Genomic DNA, 17,427 nt, shown 5'->3' with positions numbered 1-17,427 from the left:
TATCCAATGGACTTTTGCTAAAGTTTAATGTTACTAAGAGAAAAAGTGAGGAAGGTAAAATAATCAATTTTATCTAAAGCCTAGTAAACTTCTACCTTTCAAATAAATTTCTTCCTAGATACTAATGCTTAAAAAAAAATCACATGCATACAAGAAGTAATACTCTACAGCTTAATGACCCAGATTTATAGAAGATAAATGAGAAGTGTGTAAGATAAATCTATATACAATGAAAAAGTTAAAAAGCCTCAACCAGAATTCAAAGCAGCATATTAGGTTGGTATCCTAAAAGCAGACTGCCATGACAGTATGTGTAAAAAGTTTATGTCCTGGTAAAGAGTAACACTCCCCAGATGTTGGCATCCTTGGCTGAGGTATATTATTTACATATATTTTAACCAAACAGTCTAACTGATAAATGTACTTTTATGTATTCTACATATTATTTAGGTTTATAATTTCTGGAGAGCACAAAAAAGTTATTACATTATTATTAACTTATGATAATTTATTTCATCTTCTCAGAATTCCAAGTTTCTTAGGACAAATTTCTCAGAAACACTATACTACCCTGTTATTTAGCATAGCAGGGTACATACTTGGTAACAAAACTGTGAATAAAACATCAGCAAAAGAAAAACTGGTCAACATGTGCCATCAAGGTACATGTGATGTAGGAGGGTCATCTGTCTATGTGTTACTTTCATTGGTTAATAAAGAAACTGCCTTGGTTTTTGATGGGACAACAGATTAGATAGGCAGAGTAGAAAGAACAGAATGCTGGGAGAAAGAAAGCAGAGTCAGTCAGACGCCATGGAGCCAGCTGTCATGATATGCTGAATCTTTCCCGGTAAGCCATGAGCTCGTGGTGACATACAGATTATTAGAGATGGGTTGAAGTCAAGATGTGAGAGTTGGCCAAGAAGGGGCTGGATATAATGGGTCAGGCAGTGTTTAAATGAATACAGTTTCCGTGTAATTATTTTGGGTGTAAACTAGCCGGGGAGCCAGGATCCCAGTGGGAATGCAGTCAGCCACCTCCTTTTACAACAGCTATGCATGGTACATTCTAAGAAGACATCTAACACTCACTTTCTTCTAAGAAATGAAGTTCGTTTCACCAAACCAAAGAGTTCTCAAAAAAGTAAAATTAAGAATTTTAGGCACCAGGCCTAGTGACATATGCCTTTAATCCCAGTACTTAGGAGGCAGGCAGATCTCTGAGTTCAAGACTAGCATGGTCTACAGAGTGAGTTCCAAGACAATCAGAACTACACAGAAAAACCCTGTCTAAGAGAAAAAGAAACCAAACGCAAACAAACAAACAAAATTCTGAAAGACATATTATACACCCTTACATTTTAAGCAATTATGTAATAATATAAAAGATATGCCGGGCAGTGGTGGTGCACACCTTTAATCCCAGCACTCGGGAGGCAGAGGCAGCCAGAACTCTGTGAGTTTGAGGCCAGCCTGGTCTACGAAAGCTATTTCCAGAACAGGCTCCAAAGCCACAGAGAAACCCTGTTTCGAAAAGCCAAATAATAATAATAATAATAATAATAATAATATAAAATATACATAAACTTAAGGATATGGTTTCATAATTTTATGCATATAGTAAGTTACAAACCTGAGAATGGGTAGCATTATTTAATGACTTTCACAATACTTACTTTTACATAAAAGTAATAAATTTTAATAATTTAAATGATATATTTTACATGATTTAAAGAAAAGCAAAATAACAGAAACCAATTCATATACACTATATTGTACAATTTTAAAGCAAAGGAGAAAATAATTAATTTTGATATTGTCTGTTCCATGATGCCTAAAGTGCTATTCTATTTGTCTATCATAAAAGACAGCTCAAGAGACAAACCCACACAAAGGTGGAAGGCGAGAAAAGATGACTCCACAAAGTTGTCCTCTGACCTCCACACATGACCACGGCATGTTTATACACATAAGCACAATGAAATTAAAGAAGAAAATTAAGGCTGCTCTATGTGACACACTGAGTCAAATATCACTAGAAGAGACACTGTCTTAATTTTTATTAAAAATAAAAAAGGTATGTGGTCTGTAGATATAGTTTATGGAATAAGAAGAAAAAGATGTGTTACTTTCAAGTTCAATTTAGCCATTCTCTTAAGTAAAACAAGTACTGTGGCCTTCTATGTCTCTCCATCCAGCTACTTCTCCTTTGCTTAATATCTATTTTAAACAAAATCAGTTTAATAATAGAGAAAAGGGACTGGTGATACACTTCAGTGGAATAGTATTTGCCTGATATGTATAAGGCTGTAAGATTGATGCTCCAGCACCATAGAAAAAAAATTTTAGAAACAATCGCAAAAAGGGACCAAAAAAAATCTAAGTTACAGCTTTAAAAAGTGCAAGTATATAAACTAGCAGGCCATATAAACAAGAATAAATGTGACACATGAGCAGAATGACTTTACAAACGAAACAAGGTAATGCAGAAAGAACAAACGTTAAAGAAAGTTTTAAGAGACAAGCATAAGTGAAAATACCTGTCTCCAGAACACAATGATACAGTTCCCTGTCTATCTCATTTATACTTCTCAATATTTTGTAGAAAAGTAGATTCCACTTTGCATGGCAAATGATAAGAGTCAAATTGTGTACAGTGTACTACTGTCTTTATCCTACAAGATTCATTTTTTTAACAAGAAATGTAGATTCATTTAACCAAATTATGCTTTCTTTTTTGTTGTTTGCTTTTTGTTTATTTGGGGTTTGGGGGAGAGAGGGTTGTTTTTTGGTTTTTTTAGACAGGGTTTATTTGTGAAGCTCTGAATGTACTGAAAACTCATTCTATAGATCAGGCTGAGCTCAAACTCAGAGATCCACCTGCTTCTGCCTCCCAAGTGTTAGGATTAAAGGCATGCACCACCACTATCCAACTCCAAATTATGCTTTCTATACCTAAAACATCCAACTCATAAATAACCATGAACATTTAGAGACTACCTTCATACCTCATGATGAAGAAGAAGAAGATGCACATTAAAACCAGAATCAAAAGCAAAAATAAAAAGTACATACACAAGTCCTAGGTCAGTGCTTAGTAAGTGCCATGCGCTTCTTTACCTACACACAAACATGCTACTTCAGGAGACAATGACATAAAAAGCCTTAAAGCATTCCTAAAGTCTCTGTCAAAAAAAGAAACAGCAACCCACCAAAGCATTAAAATGGTAACTATTCTTTATGGTATATCTTTAAGATGAAATAATTTCTAAAGTGTGTTGCTAGAATGTATATTTGCTATTTGTATAATTTTATACAAAAACATAAACTATAACCAGACATAGTGGTTCACACCTATAATTTCAGCTCTTGGGAGGCTGAGGCAGAAGGGGACTGCCATGAATTTGAAGACTGCCTGGACCATATTATGAGAAAGAAAAGACACAAATATAAATCATATCTGTTACAAACTTAAATTTCCAAAAAAGGGCAACTATTCAAGTAACATTTCTACATAGATTTTCCTCTGAAAACACGCCATTATTATATTGAACTATTACATTACTCCATACATATAATTCTATCTATTTGTCTAGTGAAGAGTAAAGTTATGTCCATTAGTCTGAATTATAAATATTTAGCAAGCCAATACATAGGTTAAAAAGATAGACAGGTAAATCTTTTGTTACTTCCAACTTAAAATGAAATAATCCCTTCAATATTTTTCATTCAGTTTGATAGTAGTCACATAATCAAATCACTGCATTTTTTTCAACTAACGACAGTAAATTTTAGTAAGGTAAGTTTTATGGAAGTTTTAAACAGATTTCCAATTCCCACCAAATCATCCCAAATGTAGTCTGGAAAAATGTAACTAAAGAACTAGCACAAATAAAATCAATCTCTACATATCAGACAAAAATCAGATTAGCAGGTCAGGCATGTGCTTTTAATGGCAGTACTTGAAAGGTAGAAGCAGGCTGACCTCTGAGTTCCAGGCCAGCATGGACCAGGAAAAAGTACACAGTGGCATACTGTCTCAAAACAAACCAAAAAACTAAAATAAAATAATAAATAATAATAATATTAGCCAACTCTTAAGAGAGATGGCACTGGCTGTTTTTCCAGAGTACACAGGTTCAATTCCAATTCCCATATAGCAGCTCACAACCATCTGTAATTCTAGTCCCAGAGAATCTGATGCCCTCTTCTGGCCTCCTTAGGTACCACATGCATGTAATGCACAGACATACATGCAAGCCAAAACAAAAAGTCAAACACATAAAATAAAAATAAAGTAAAAGAAAAATTAATAATCTGTGTGTATGATTTGTACCTGCATGCTTCTGTAAGGAAAATATTTAAAATATTAGGATAATCATAGAACTCATGTCATACCTGTGCTCCATAGATGTATTTATCCAACATCTTGCCACCTATTGTCTGCCCTCCTATATCCCAAACTTGAAGAGTAACATTCAAATTTCCTAGAATATAAAAATAATATAAAATAGGAATATGAAAGACTAACAATCTAACAACTAAGCAAAGTATCACAGAACACTAAGTAATAATGATAAAAATCTAATGTCAACTTGCATTTTATTCTACAAGTTCACATGTCAGATGTTTAAAACTCTAAGCAATGTCGTCAAACAAATGATGGTAGAGAAACTTTACCTCATATTTCTATGGAAACATTTTTATAATTTCACTTAGTATAAAATAAAACTTCACTGGCAGGCATGGTGATGTACTTCTCTAATCCTAGCACTCACAGGAGACTCTCTGTTAGTTGGAGGCCAGCCTGATCTTCAAAGTGTTCTAGGACAGTCAGGGCTACATTGTGAGACTCACTTCAAAAAACAAAAATGAAATACTGTATGCGTTAATTTAAGAACTTACGCCTTAACAAAATAAATATTTTCAGAGAATGGAACAATATAAAGCATATATACATAGAGAAATAAAAATGCTTTAAAAATAAAGATGGAAGTTTTATAAACCAATCTACCCAATCACACATGAATAGTGCTGTCAGTTCTAAATGTTATGTGTTCTGAAACGCAACAAGTAACAGACTATAAAAATTCACCCATAATTTTAACTCAAATGAAGTTTTAATTTGAATGCCAGCTATTACATAAAACACAATCAATAACTGTGTTTTTTATTTAATCTCTTAAATATATGTTAGAGTTCTATGTAAGCCCAAAACAGTATTTACAAACTAAATACTGTTAATAATTAAAAACTAATTATATTTCTAGACTTTGTGATTCTACCTGTATAATACATGATCATTGAAACAAATGATTATGTGCACTTCAAAGTCTTCATAAATAGTCCAATGTTCTTCCCCATTACAAGCATCATAAAGGTATCCAAAAGGACTAAAAGGCAGTCTTTGAAATTAATTTCTGCATTTTGCAAAAAACTGGCATGAACACAAATTTATTAAGCAAACTCCTCTTTCTTAACAATACAACTAATTACTAAACTATGCAAGTCAAAAACTATGTATCATATATTAGCTGAACATTTTTTCCTTATAAAATTATATTGTTTCCCCCAAAGTCTGACCTGGTGTCTTCTGAATGATTCACAAATCAGGAAAATTTTGAAATTAAAATTTAGAACTGAAAAAATGATCTCTCTTGAAAAATAAAACAGATTTTAAACTTTAATTTTTAAACCAATGTAAAACACTAAAATCAGAGAATGTCTGTTCCATCATTTGACTACACTGCTGGAAAGAAAGCACGACACTGAATTAATCACCAAAGTTTTACACTTCAGTTTGGTTTGCGTGGACTTGTATTACAAGATTTCCATTATTTGGATGTAGATCTGTTCCATCTGCCACAGTGCAGAGATGTCCAGGAGGAACATCCATTAGCACTAATGAGAGCTACTGAAGTTTATCGCCGCGATCATTGCCACACACAGCTCCAATGCTATGAGTAATGACAAAAATGTTCTTAAAGCTCTATGAATTTGAAATAAAAATATCACCGATTAAGAATTGGCCAACAGACCATACAAATCTAATTTCTTAAAATCCTAATTTTTGTTAAAACTGCAGTTAAACCAGTCTTTTCAGATGCCATCTCAAATTAATCAGGTGGGAATATGCTAGCCGTCACTAAAAATGTACGAATGAAGTTCGGAAGTCTTCATACAACAGGCAGAAGTCTATTCATTTTACTTGCAAAACAGCAGTCCTTGGTTTACAGCAAAAGACAGCGTTCCCCAAAAATAATGCTCAAAGCAAGATTTTAGGCTACACATTAATAATCACTAAGAGGTATTTAATCCCATTCCCTCAAGGTCCAATAATCCCTACTGCTTAACCTCACAATCAGATATGAAGTATTTTCCCCTCCCTCTTACTGTTCATTCTGATATACAGAGCCTCTCTGAATTACACATTATGAATATTTCTGCTATAGCTTCAAGAACACTCTTCAATGTATGCTTCCAAATTCTGGTGACAGTCATTTAAGGGCCTAGTTCAAATACGGAATTGTCTCTTACCTTGATTTATTTCATGTATTGAAAGTTATTTGCAAATCTTTATCTTTCTGAATACATACTTCTTGTTATCAGTTTACATTTTATTTTTTTAAGATATAGCTTTGAATTCCACTAGAATTATCAGTAATACATAACTTTGCTTGCAAAGAACTAGCAAAAAAATTACTGAGTAATATTACATAGTTATTTCATATACTTAGAAAAATATTTAATATTTACATTTCAACTTTAGACTTACTAATACACAAAACTGAAAATAAAATAGATATTTTCTATTTTAGGAACATAAATAATATAAAGCTGTGATTCAAACTTATTTTCATTTAAGTTTTTGTAGGAACACCATAAGATAGTAATTATGTTTTTAATATGATATATTATAACATATAGAGCAGTAGAAATATGTTCAGTTAATCAATGTAATATTTTCTAAAATCAAAAATCCATCTAAACCAGATTTCTAACAAATAAAGAACATTAAACAAATTGTCAGCTTTCTAATATCAAATGCAAATTACTATAGAAAATGATATGAAATCAGAAAAAGTTTAAATGAAGTGGCATTTATATTAAAAGATAAAATACAGTAAGCTGCATTTAGTATGAGTCAAAGACACCACAGGGATTCAACAGTGACCTTGTAGAAGTACACTTAGTGCCTTGGTTAACCTTACTTAGAGTGCTGCATAGTCACGATGGAACTCAAAACACAAGACTGCCCACTTCTTGTGCCAAAGACTCAGAAATCCTTTTCACAGTAGAACGCTGTTTACTGGACTGTACCACAGCTTCCTGAAGGTATTTTGACTAAGGCTCTTAAGAAGCTCTATCAGCAGAATCTCTGACTAACAGATACACTATTTTAAGCAGTGAAATCTGCACAGTGGTTGCATCCAGACTATACAGCATACCAGATTGTGAAATACACTAAAATGGATGAGTATCTGCAAAGTAATGATCTTGAAAGCTTACACGAAGAAAATGTGAATAAACACACATAGAGTTTACAGCCCTAACAATGTGACTAAACTTATAACAAATATTAGATGCACACGCTATGCTACATTACTATAAATTCAAGAGATGCTTTCAGCAATGTTTTAGTTAGAAAATGAGAAAACAATAATCAAACCTTAGACATTACAATGCATTGAAATTGGGTTTAGCACATGCAAAAAATTTATTATATAATATTTTATAATTTTAAATATTAAATCAAAATACATGAAATTTTTTTCAAACTGAAATATCTATGATAAGTTTGAGTTCATTAAGTTGCTAAAACTATTTCCTAAAAAATATGATTATTTTTCTAAAAATCTGCTCATCAAACTTCATTAGGAAAAGAAAAACATATATTTCTAAAAGCATACGTTCCCTAATGCCATTTTTAACCTAAAGTTTTTCTAAGACCAAACATATTATAAATTTGTATTTTAAAACTATCAACAATATTTTACAAAGTAGTCAATTTTTGAGCTGGCAACTTGTGCAGCAGTTCAGAAATCATCACAAATATCATATAAATAAAACGTCCATTAATTAATGTTTATAATATTAATATTTGGGTAAGTTTTGTTCCTTTATTTCAGCATTTCAACTAAAACAATTTAAAAATTTGAACAAAATTAATGAGATAAGTTGGTGCTTTGACTACATAATCATCCCAACAAAATAGCTGATAACAAAGTGTTATATTGAGGCTCTCTGTATCCAATAACCAGCATCACTAAGACAGACTTGCACAAAGCCATTTTCAGTATGCATGCGCCCTAACCTATGTGTATATTCTACTAGCAACTGTTCTGAATGTACAGCTAAAATGATATTTCAATCTTGAATACATGAAAAAATATATGTAAATGAAACAAAGAACAAACTATACATATGCTTCTAGTTAACCCTCTGAATAATAAGAGTGAAGATTAGAATTTTTTTCTCATGTCGTATCATTTAACCCATTTTAAATTGAGATCCAAACATAAACATCATAAAATATAATAGGGATATTAGTAATGAGATAGAAAGAATAACTCCAATTATCCAAAACTCTATAATTTCCATAGGAAGTTAACAATAGATGGGGCATTTGAGAGGGAAACTAATTCCCATAATACGGAAATTTATTCACATTTCAGTATAGGAATCTGATATTACAAGGGCAACCACTTAATTTACAGAAAGAAAGGTTATGGTTTATAAAATGAATCAAGATAACTACTTTTAATAAAATAAAACATTTGAAACATGTCATTTAATCACTAAAATTGAATAGATACATTTTAAAGCTCTAATTGTTCAGAAACTAACCTAAAACATAAACTACTCTTTTTGTGTTATTATTTCCCTGTATTTCCCACAAAATGTGCTGTAACTGGCATCTAAATAGTTTCTTTGCATGGTGAACTGAAACGTCGTGAATGCTCAAACTGTATTTTTATGAGTGCCTTGGGACCCTAAATTTTAGTGGTCTATTAAATGCCAGCAATTTCATGCTGCCTTGCATAAAACAGCATTCACATATTAGAGCACAGAAGTTCCATAGCTACATTATACTTCTGTTCCAAGTTCCAAACAAAAAAAAAAAAAAAAACTAAAGCAGAAACTAATGAAAATAGTATTTTTAAATCCTTCCCAATTTTTTCACATTTAATTAATACAATAGCTGTCAAGAAATGTATAGCATTTAATTTTTGAAAAGCCTTCTGGAATTTTATGAGCAACTATTGTTTATACTCAGAAAAGAAAACTGCATAGTTGCCAGTAACAGCAATGGAGGGGAATGTATAAACTTTTTGTTACCCCATGGACAATATATTCTCATACTAGATGCTAATGATAGTTAATTTGCTGTACATATTCCTGTGAAAATATGTAACCTCACACAGGTAAGGTTTTGAGTTTCTTACCTAGAAAGGTTGTCCTGTGAGTGAGACTTAAGCAATCTCATAGGTTTTACAGTCTCTCACCTGGTAAGGTAATCCTTCTCAAAAAGAAATCCAGTCCTACAGTCTGCTTGTACTGCTTCCCAAAAGTCTCTTGAGCAAAACACGTAGCTAAGGAGGTCTAAAAAAATGGATGTACAGAATAGAAAAATTAATTTATTTGCTTAAAAATATAAACATAAGGCCATTACAAAGTTTATTAAGTCATCTTAAGATTTATAAGGAAATTAATTAACAAACAACCTTCAGTAGCTCTAAATCACTTAAAAAGGTAGAGAGACACTCTCACCAGGAACACAGCACTTGCCTACAACTAGCAGTGGAAACAATAGACTAATCTAATCAGTTAGAGCTCATTAAATCCCCTGACATCAAGCTCTTCCTTGATGGAAATTAGACTCTGAAAATTGTAAAAGCAACTAAAGCAACAATATGATTAAGATTGGAATTTTACATATTGTTTCAACAAGACTTTCAGAAAACTCTTTAAAGTTTCCTTCTAAGGTTAAATGTCTGAGGATAGTTGGAGCATTAGCTAATAATAAGAAGCACAGATTAGAGATGAGAAAGCAACTTGTAGAACCTTTCAGTTTTCCTATAAGAAACATTATGTTCATTTTTCTCTATACTTAGAGAGTAAAAATAACTATACAGAATTGTCATGATAATATGTACGATTTAAATAAAAAAGGTTAGTATTATGGATCAGCAGGAAGCAGGCAAAATAATATTCTCTGTCTAAAAACAGTGCTACAAAGTCATAAGGTAGTATAACTCCAGGGCTTTCTTTGGAGAGCCATTTCTTGTCAGAGCACAAAATACTTCTAGTAACAACTGAAATAACTCAAAACTCAAAAGGAAATGTTTCGAATGCATGCTCTTACTCGAAAGTCTACCCCAAAGGAGAAAAAGGAAGCTTCACTAAGCTTTAAGCTTCAAGACAGGCTGTCAGCCGAGTGTGTGTGTGTGTGTGTGTGTGTGTGTGTGTGTGTGTGTGAGAGAGAGAGAGAGAGAGAGAGAGAGAGAGAGAGAAACAACAACAAAACTTGTTTTATTTTAAGTCAAAGTTTGAAGTCAACTAGTAAAATAACAAAAACTAGAACAAAGTTCCCAAGATAGCGCATATGAAAAGAGAACAGAAGTTCTAAGCAATATGTGGTCATATTTCAAGTACTTTTAGTAAGGTGAGTTAAATTTCTTTAATACAAGGACCATATTTTTCCCAAAAAGGACAATTTGCAGACGCTAACTCCAAACTCTTTAATATTCCAATAATGTAACTACAATAAATGTCTTAAGATTTTGCATCAAATATTGGTTGATCAATCCCATATATAAGACATTCAAGCAGACATTTATAAATAAACCCACTATGTTTTCATTGAAGTATGTAGCAGTAACAAAATGAAAAAGCAGAATAAAAGAGGCAAGTATTTGTTTTTTAAAGATCTTTTGGTTTTCAGTCAAGTTTAATTATTCCATTGAGCCTGGTGCTCAGAGGTCTAGAGAAAAATACCATTAACTACAGTACTGCAAGTATATCGAATGTTTCACATATGAATGGTTAAATATTTAAAAGTCAAGGAAAAACAAAGCACATGTAACAGCATAATTGTATTTGAAGTACTTTTTCACTTTCACTTAAGATTAGGAAATTTTATGATTTTTATATTCATTAACATTCAGAAATGGATGCAAGTGCAAGTGGGAAAGCACAAAGTCAGGGAAGGAAAATAACAAAGCAAATTTTATTTGAAAAATGTTATAATGAAAACTAATACTTCATTTACTAATAAAATATATATTTGGAAAATTCTGAGTAAAGTTCTTTCCTTGAGAACAGCATTTCCAGATTTAAAAGTCCTGCCCTGAAAAATCTGAGGCAAATATAAAGCCTCAAAATCACAGGATTTTCAAGCTGAAAATAACAAACTGCTGAGCACTAGGTTATAAGCCATATATAGTATTCATGTAGGTTCTTAAACCGCCTCACATTCTGCTACAAGGATCGACTGGATCTGTGGGAGGCACTTCCTTCCTCTTCAGTTCTTTACCCTTACTGTCATTATTCATATTCAGTGATTTGCCACGACACTGAATAAATACTCTTCTTAAAGTGAACAACCGGCTACCACAGCTAAGACATTTTTATTTCATTACTGATGTACATACATATAGGGTATTTCTGTTGATTTTGGAAATATTTTTTTGCCAAACTATATACTTACTAACACTGAGATAGCGTTGTATTTATTATGATACCAAAATGAAAGCTTGCTTCAAAAAGTCTTAAGACAATTGAAAATATGAAAGGGACCAGGAAAGACATAAAAACACATGATACTAGAAGGACAAACTAAACATCTTTTCCAGAAACTGTTATCTTCCCAATGCTGTCTTTTCTTGCTTCTGCCTGTGGCTACAAAAATGCTGATAGTTCCAACATTAGAAAAATGGTAAAGAGTTAAACAGGGTACAAATAAGAATGAAAACAAGGCTGCATTTCATAAAAGAAAGGACAGTAAAAGAAACAATGAGAATGGTGGTGTCAATAATCTTAGAGCTGAACAAATCCCCACAGTCAGAGTTCAGCAGGTCATTTCAGAAAGTATAGCAGGAAAAGTTAATGACATTCTAATCAAGAGGACAAAGAATGAGGCAAAGCACCATTAAAAAAGACCACTCACTCTTCAATGCAGAACGATAACCCTAACTCAACCATACAGAGGGGGGAAAATTATACATTGCTCAACATTGGACAGAACTTTAAAAAGGTAAAAACTAATTACACTAAGCTAGCAACAAAGGCAAAATAAAAGTTATGACTGGCTAAATTTTTAAAACATAGATATAAAACTATGAGTAAATTTCAGCATTTATTAAATATTGGATACAAATAAGCAAAACCTTAAAGACATGACTAAATATTAACTATTTTTATTAGAGGAGGTATATTTAAATTTTAAATATAAAAATAAAAAAAAAGTTGACTTACTGGGTGATTTGGGAGTCTTTTACATAATTGTATTAGTATTATGAAGTGTCATGGTTTTAAATGTAAAAAAGTAAGCTCAGTTGTTCACTAAATGCAACTGAGTTTATGAGATAAAATCACAAGGTGGTCTTCAAAAAGAAGCTAAGTAATAAAACCCATAAAATAATCTTTTTGCTGAATGAAAGCTTAGAAACAATGCTGATTTACAACAATTTGCTTTTTCAAAAAGCTTAAGTGCACAATATTTCATACACTTCCTAAAGAAAAGCATATTTTTCTTTGCACAAAAATATGATCACACTCAACTGTTTTATTCGAGGTAGCGCTCTACAGCAAAGTATCCTAGGAAAACAAGAACGGGATTAACAGAAGACTCCAAAATGTTGCAGAAGAATTAAACCTTCGACAGCCGCCCCATGAACCCAAATTTCAGCACCAAAGCTCGAAAGCATGTGCCCAGCTTCCTTCCGGGAAGGATGCAAAAGCCGTCGCCACAGAAACCAGGTCCAACGACACCAGTGACTGATGCGGGAGGGCGGTTTTCCATGAGGAGTCTGGCTGCGCAGAACTAACTAACTAACTTTAGCTATCTTTCCCAAGAGTGTCGTGGTTTCAACTGGAGCGACTGCTGTGGGGGTGCCCAGACAAGGGTGCATCGGTTTCTTTGGTAAACCCCAGCCCTCGATGACGTCTAGAGACCCTCTGTGTACCGAGTACCACCAGGCAACGAGACAATGTTTATCCCATTTCAGGAGTTCCCAACTTCTGGTGGACAACTCCAGCCTAGGAGAGAGGGGACTAATCGCCTGCGGGTATTCTCCCGCACGAGCCCATTCATTCCTGCAACCAACGGTCGCAGAAGGTTAGGTTAAGAAGGCGGGGGTCCTCGCGTCCCCCGGCATCCCGCCCACCGCGGGAGCTCGGTAAACACCCACTGAATGAACTGACAGGTGCCAAGGGCGGAACTAAAGTGAGATGGGAGCCTGAAAGGGCAGCTCTGGTGTTCGGAGCGCGCTTGGTCTGCGCATCGTCACGGTCTGTGTCTGGTTTTGCAGTGGCCCACCCCAGGAGCGGGTCATGCCTGGCGGGCGGTCGTCGGGCACGCGCACAGGGCGCAGGCGCGAGGAAGGCCGCGGCCCGAGGCGTGCCAGGCCAAGTCGGCGGGACCGCTGAGCAGGAGGCAGCGCTGGACAGCGCTCGGCTCCCGCACGGGCCCGCCAGGTCCCGGTCTGGTCGCGGCGTGGGTCCTGCAGCCCAGGTCACCGGGTTTGCCCGAGGACTGACCTTCCCGGAGGTGCCGTCCCCCAGCACGACGATTTTCAGTTGCCGGTCCTGGCTCTCCTCCTCGGAATCTGACATGATGTCCGGGGATGCTGGCCCGCCTCCAAGTTGGAGGAAGAAAAGGAGGAGGCCTCCGGGGGCGGGGGAGAGACGGCCTGCAGGCAGGGCGAGCGGGACCCCCGCCCCGGCGTCTCCTCAAGCCTGAAGGAACCCAGGGAGAATCACTCACCGACCGCCATCTTGCCCTCCTCCCCACCCCCGCGGGGCTCCGCCCCCAGAAAGCCCCGCCCCTGTGCGTCACTCGCATTACGCCCCGCCCCCGATCCGACCACCAGGCTGCGAATGGGGGGGAGAAGAACGGGAGATGCAGACTGGGTGTCGCGGTGTACTCACGGGAGACATTAGCTAGGAGACAAAAGCAGCATGTTTTTAGAGCGAAGTGGATCCACATTGGAGCAGAGTAGCTCTCAGATGTTCTGTTCTCGGTCCTTGTTTCTGAGTACAAAACTTACGTGAGTGATTTAGTCCAAGGGGGCGGGGTCATGGTGAGGCTCGGTTGCCACGGAAGCCTGGAATCTAGGAGCCGCGGAGGGGCGGGGTCTGTCTCTGGGCAGCGAGGGACGCTTTGGGCTGCGCGCGCACAGAATCCATCCTGTCGGTGAGGTTGAGCCCAGGCCAGGTGGTTGGCAGTCCAGTGGAGCAGAAGGAGGTTGCTAAGGCCTTAAACGAAAGAGAAGACGTGATTGTCGCATTGGAGTGTTCTGGGGCTCTGGTACTGGGTCCTAGTTTAACCTCTAACTCTTCGTGTTCCTCTCAACAGCCAGACTGCAAAGTTCATTAGTAAGGTGGAACTGAGGGAACTGAGCACCATCCTGCTGGCCACACAATCTTCACCTTCAGGTTGCAAGACCCAGAGTGTGATCCGGAGAACTCTGGAGTTCCCGTGAAGTCAAAACAATTTTCCATAGCACGATCAGCGCGCATTCTTTGCCTTTGTCAACATCAGAGTCTCACAAGTGTAGTTTGCTGGAGGAAAACTGTCGTGTACGAAGTTCCGTAGGTTAGTGCTGCTATGTAAAATGAAACTTCAGTTGCGTTATCTAACAGTATTTTTAAAATCTGTGACAAATTAAGAGGGTTTAAATGAGAGTTTGAAAACTTAAAGTCATTTTTTTTTTGTAATGTAAAAAGGGTAAAGCCCTTCTTGTCTGGACACCTATTAGCCTTGAACACTACCAAAAAGACAATCTAAAGAAAAATAGAGCTAATCCACAAAAGATAAAAATATCATCATGGATTCTCAGATACAGTACTCATGACAGGATCACATACTAAACCCCTTCAAAGAATAAGTCAAAAGTTCTGAGAAGAATCCCTGGCGTTTTATGAAATCAGAGATCTTTGCAACTAGAACGCAGACTTTAATGCACCTTTTCAGGCTTGTACAAACTCAATTTTAACACTGCCACATACAAGGAGTGTGTTTATTCATGAAATACCTAAATTATCGAGGAATAAGACCCAGTCCATATAATAACCTCTCCAGTTGTCTCACTGAAATTCCAACTAACTATATCCTAATGCCGTGACTGCATCATGCATGCCTTCTTAAATCACAAACTCCCCACTCTAAAGAAATTTAAGGTGACTCAATAATGCTTAATTGGTCAAGTATTAGTGAATGTTGTTTTCTTCACAACTCTTGTAAGCACAGAGGGCACAGAAGTGACCAAACCCATGAGCACTCTGCCCCTTGCAACTTAGTCTGAAGGAAAAGTCTAGTAGGCTGCAGAATGGTCAGATAACGTTGCCGGGGCCTCCTCAGAAAATATTAATCTGTTTAGAAGAAGCAACCTTCAACTGTGATTGAATGAAAGATCTTGTGACGAGAAGAGTACCTGGTAGGATTTCAATTAATTCCCATATATCCTTATAAGGGAAAAGTGGACTCTGCATTGGCTCATACCAAAAAGGCAATATAACCATGAAAACAGAGATGGCAGTGATGCAGCCACAAACCAAGGAATGCTGGTGGCCAGGAGAAGCTGGCAAGGATAGAGAACAAATTCTCTTCTGGAGCTTTCAGAGGGAACACATTACCCACACCTCAAGTTTAGTCCAGTGGCACTGATTTAAAACTTATGTCCCCACAACTTCAAACAGATTCGTTAGTTTCAACTAGCAAGTTTATGGTAATTTGCTATTGCAGTCACAAGAAGCTCGTACAAAAAGGGACACTGATAGTTGATCACAAGAACTTTTCAGATAGGTTAAAAATAATAAGATAACCGATGGATAGGTAGAGCAATAATATTCAAATATTTCAACATCTCTAATGAGGGTTAAATAATTTTAGAAAGTAGTGTCCTGTTATACTCTTTGTCTTTTTTAAATTTTTAGAGAAGGCCTCATTAAGTTACCTTTGGATGTCCTGGAACTCACTTTTTTTTACAGGCCAGGCTGACTTGAACTCACAGAGCTCCATCTGCCTTTGCCTCCCACATGCTAGGATTAAGGAAGTACCTCCTTTCTGGACTTGTGCTATATTCTGAACAACCTAATAGTCATGATGGCAATTTGAAGCTGAAATATTTCCCAGAAGCTCAAGTGCTTGCTCTCAAGCTTGTAGTTATTTTGAAAGCTGTGGAGCCTTCAGAAGGTGAGACCAGGCTGGAAGAAGTAGGATTTGAGGGGCAGGCCTTTGAATGTTATACTCAACCCTAACCTGATCCCCTATGTTTTGAGGAGTCTCCTCAATGCACTCCCTCCAGCATGAATGTCCCCATGCCTTTCCTGCCATGATGGATGAAGAACCTCTTCAACCGTGAGCCAAAATAAATATTTCTTCCAGTACATTGCTTCCCTTAGGCATCCTCTAATACAGTTGTAGTTGCCCAAAACTTTCCTTCCTCTTTTTAAAACATTTCATAGTTTGAAAGATGTACTTTCCATGACTAAAGTCCACAAGAATATTGTTTTGGAGAAAATGATAAAACATTGGTGTGTGAGGCAAAATAATGACCACAATCCTGACTTGTATACCTCTGTATCTCTGCCGTAAACATAAGAAAAACATAGAATCTAGAGATAGAGCTCAGCTGGTAGAGTTCTTGCCCGGGATAAGCAAAGCCTTGGGTTCAATCTCCAGAATCCCGTAAACCATACATGATGTCATAGGTGTAGTACCAGCACTCAGAAGTGGAGACAACAATCAGAAGTTCACCTTTATTCTCAGCTTACATGATTAAACATTGTACATATTACAGGTAAAAAATAAGTTGTCCCCAGAACCCACATGCATTAATACCAAAGCAACTTGTTATAGGTTGACAGAGCAAGCAAGCAAGGTATTCGTCTTGGCCAGTTCTTCTGTTGAAAAGCTGCATAATGTGTTTACAAAGAAAGAATCACTTTATTGCCATCTTGAAAGGTAATCTTATAAAGAATCTTAAGGTAATTACAAACTTTTATACATGAAAAACAGTCATCTCTACTTTAGGGTTCATACCCACTCATAATAGTTTTTTATATCATGAAATTGAGGGCAAAAATGGGAATAAGGAATTAATCATAACCTTTAGTCATCAACCAGTCCTAGCAAGAAAGGTACATCAGTTAATGCATATTCGATTGCTTTGTTCTTTTTCCCCGACCTTAAAGAGTCCTTCA

The 17,427-nt window shown here is 36.1% G+C and overlaps 1 protein-coding gene across 3 annotated transcripts in view; it reads right to left on the bottom strand.

Annotated features, from left to right (window-relative positions):
* Rab28 (RAB28, member RAS oncogene family) overlaps positions 1–14,023 on the bottom strand; it is a 98,718-nt gene extending 84,695 nt beyond the window's left edge. For all 3 annotated transcript variants that reach the window (XR_015002742.2, XM_048415007.3, XM_048415006.3), the window contains exons 1-3: positions 13,762–14,023; positions 9,507–9,603; positions 4,399–4,487 (exon numbers count right to left, since the gene is read on the bottom strand). Coding sequence is in view for 2 of the 3 variants with exons in the window: in XM_048415007.3 (XP_048270964.1) it covers positions 4,399–4,487; positions 9,507–9,603; positions 13,762–13,836 (261 nt within the window). In the remaining variant the exon portion in view is untranslated. The remainder of the gene's footprint in view (positions 1–4,398; positions 4,488–9,506; positions 9,604–13,761) is intronic.
* Positions 14,024–17,427: the final 3,404 nt, after the last annotated feature.

Source organism: Myodes glareolus, chromosome 8, assembly GCF_982192425.1.
Source record: "Myodes glareolus chromosome 8, mMyoGla1.1, whole genome shotgun sequence".
Classification (NCBI taxonomy): Eukaryota; Metazoa; Chordata; class Mammalia; order Rodentia; family Cricetidae; genus Myodes; species Myodes glareolus.
The sequence above is the reverse complement of the archived record's forward strand: the minus strand, read 5'-3'. Positions and strand labels throughout refer to the sequence as shown.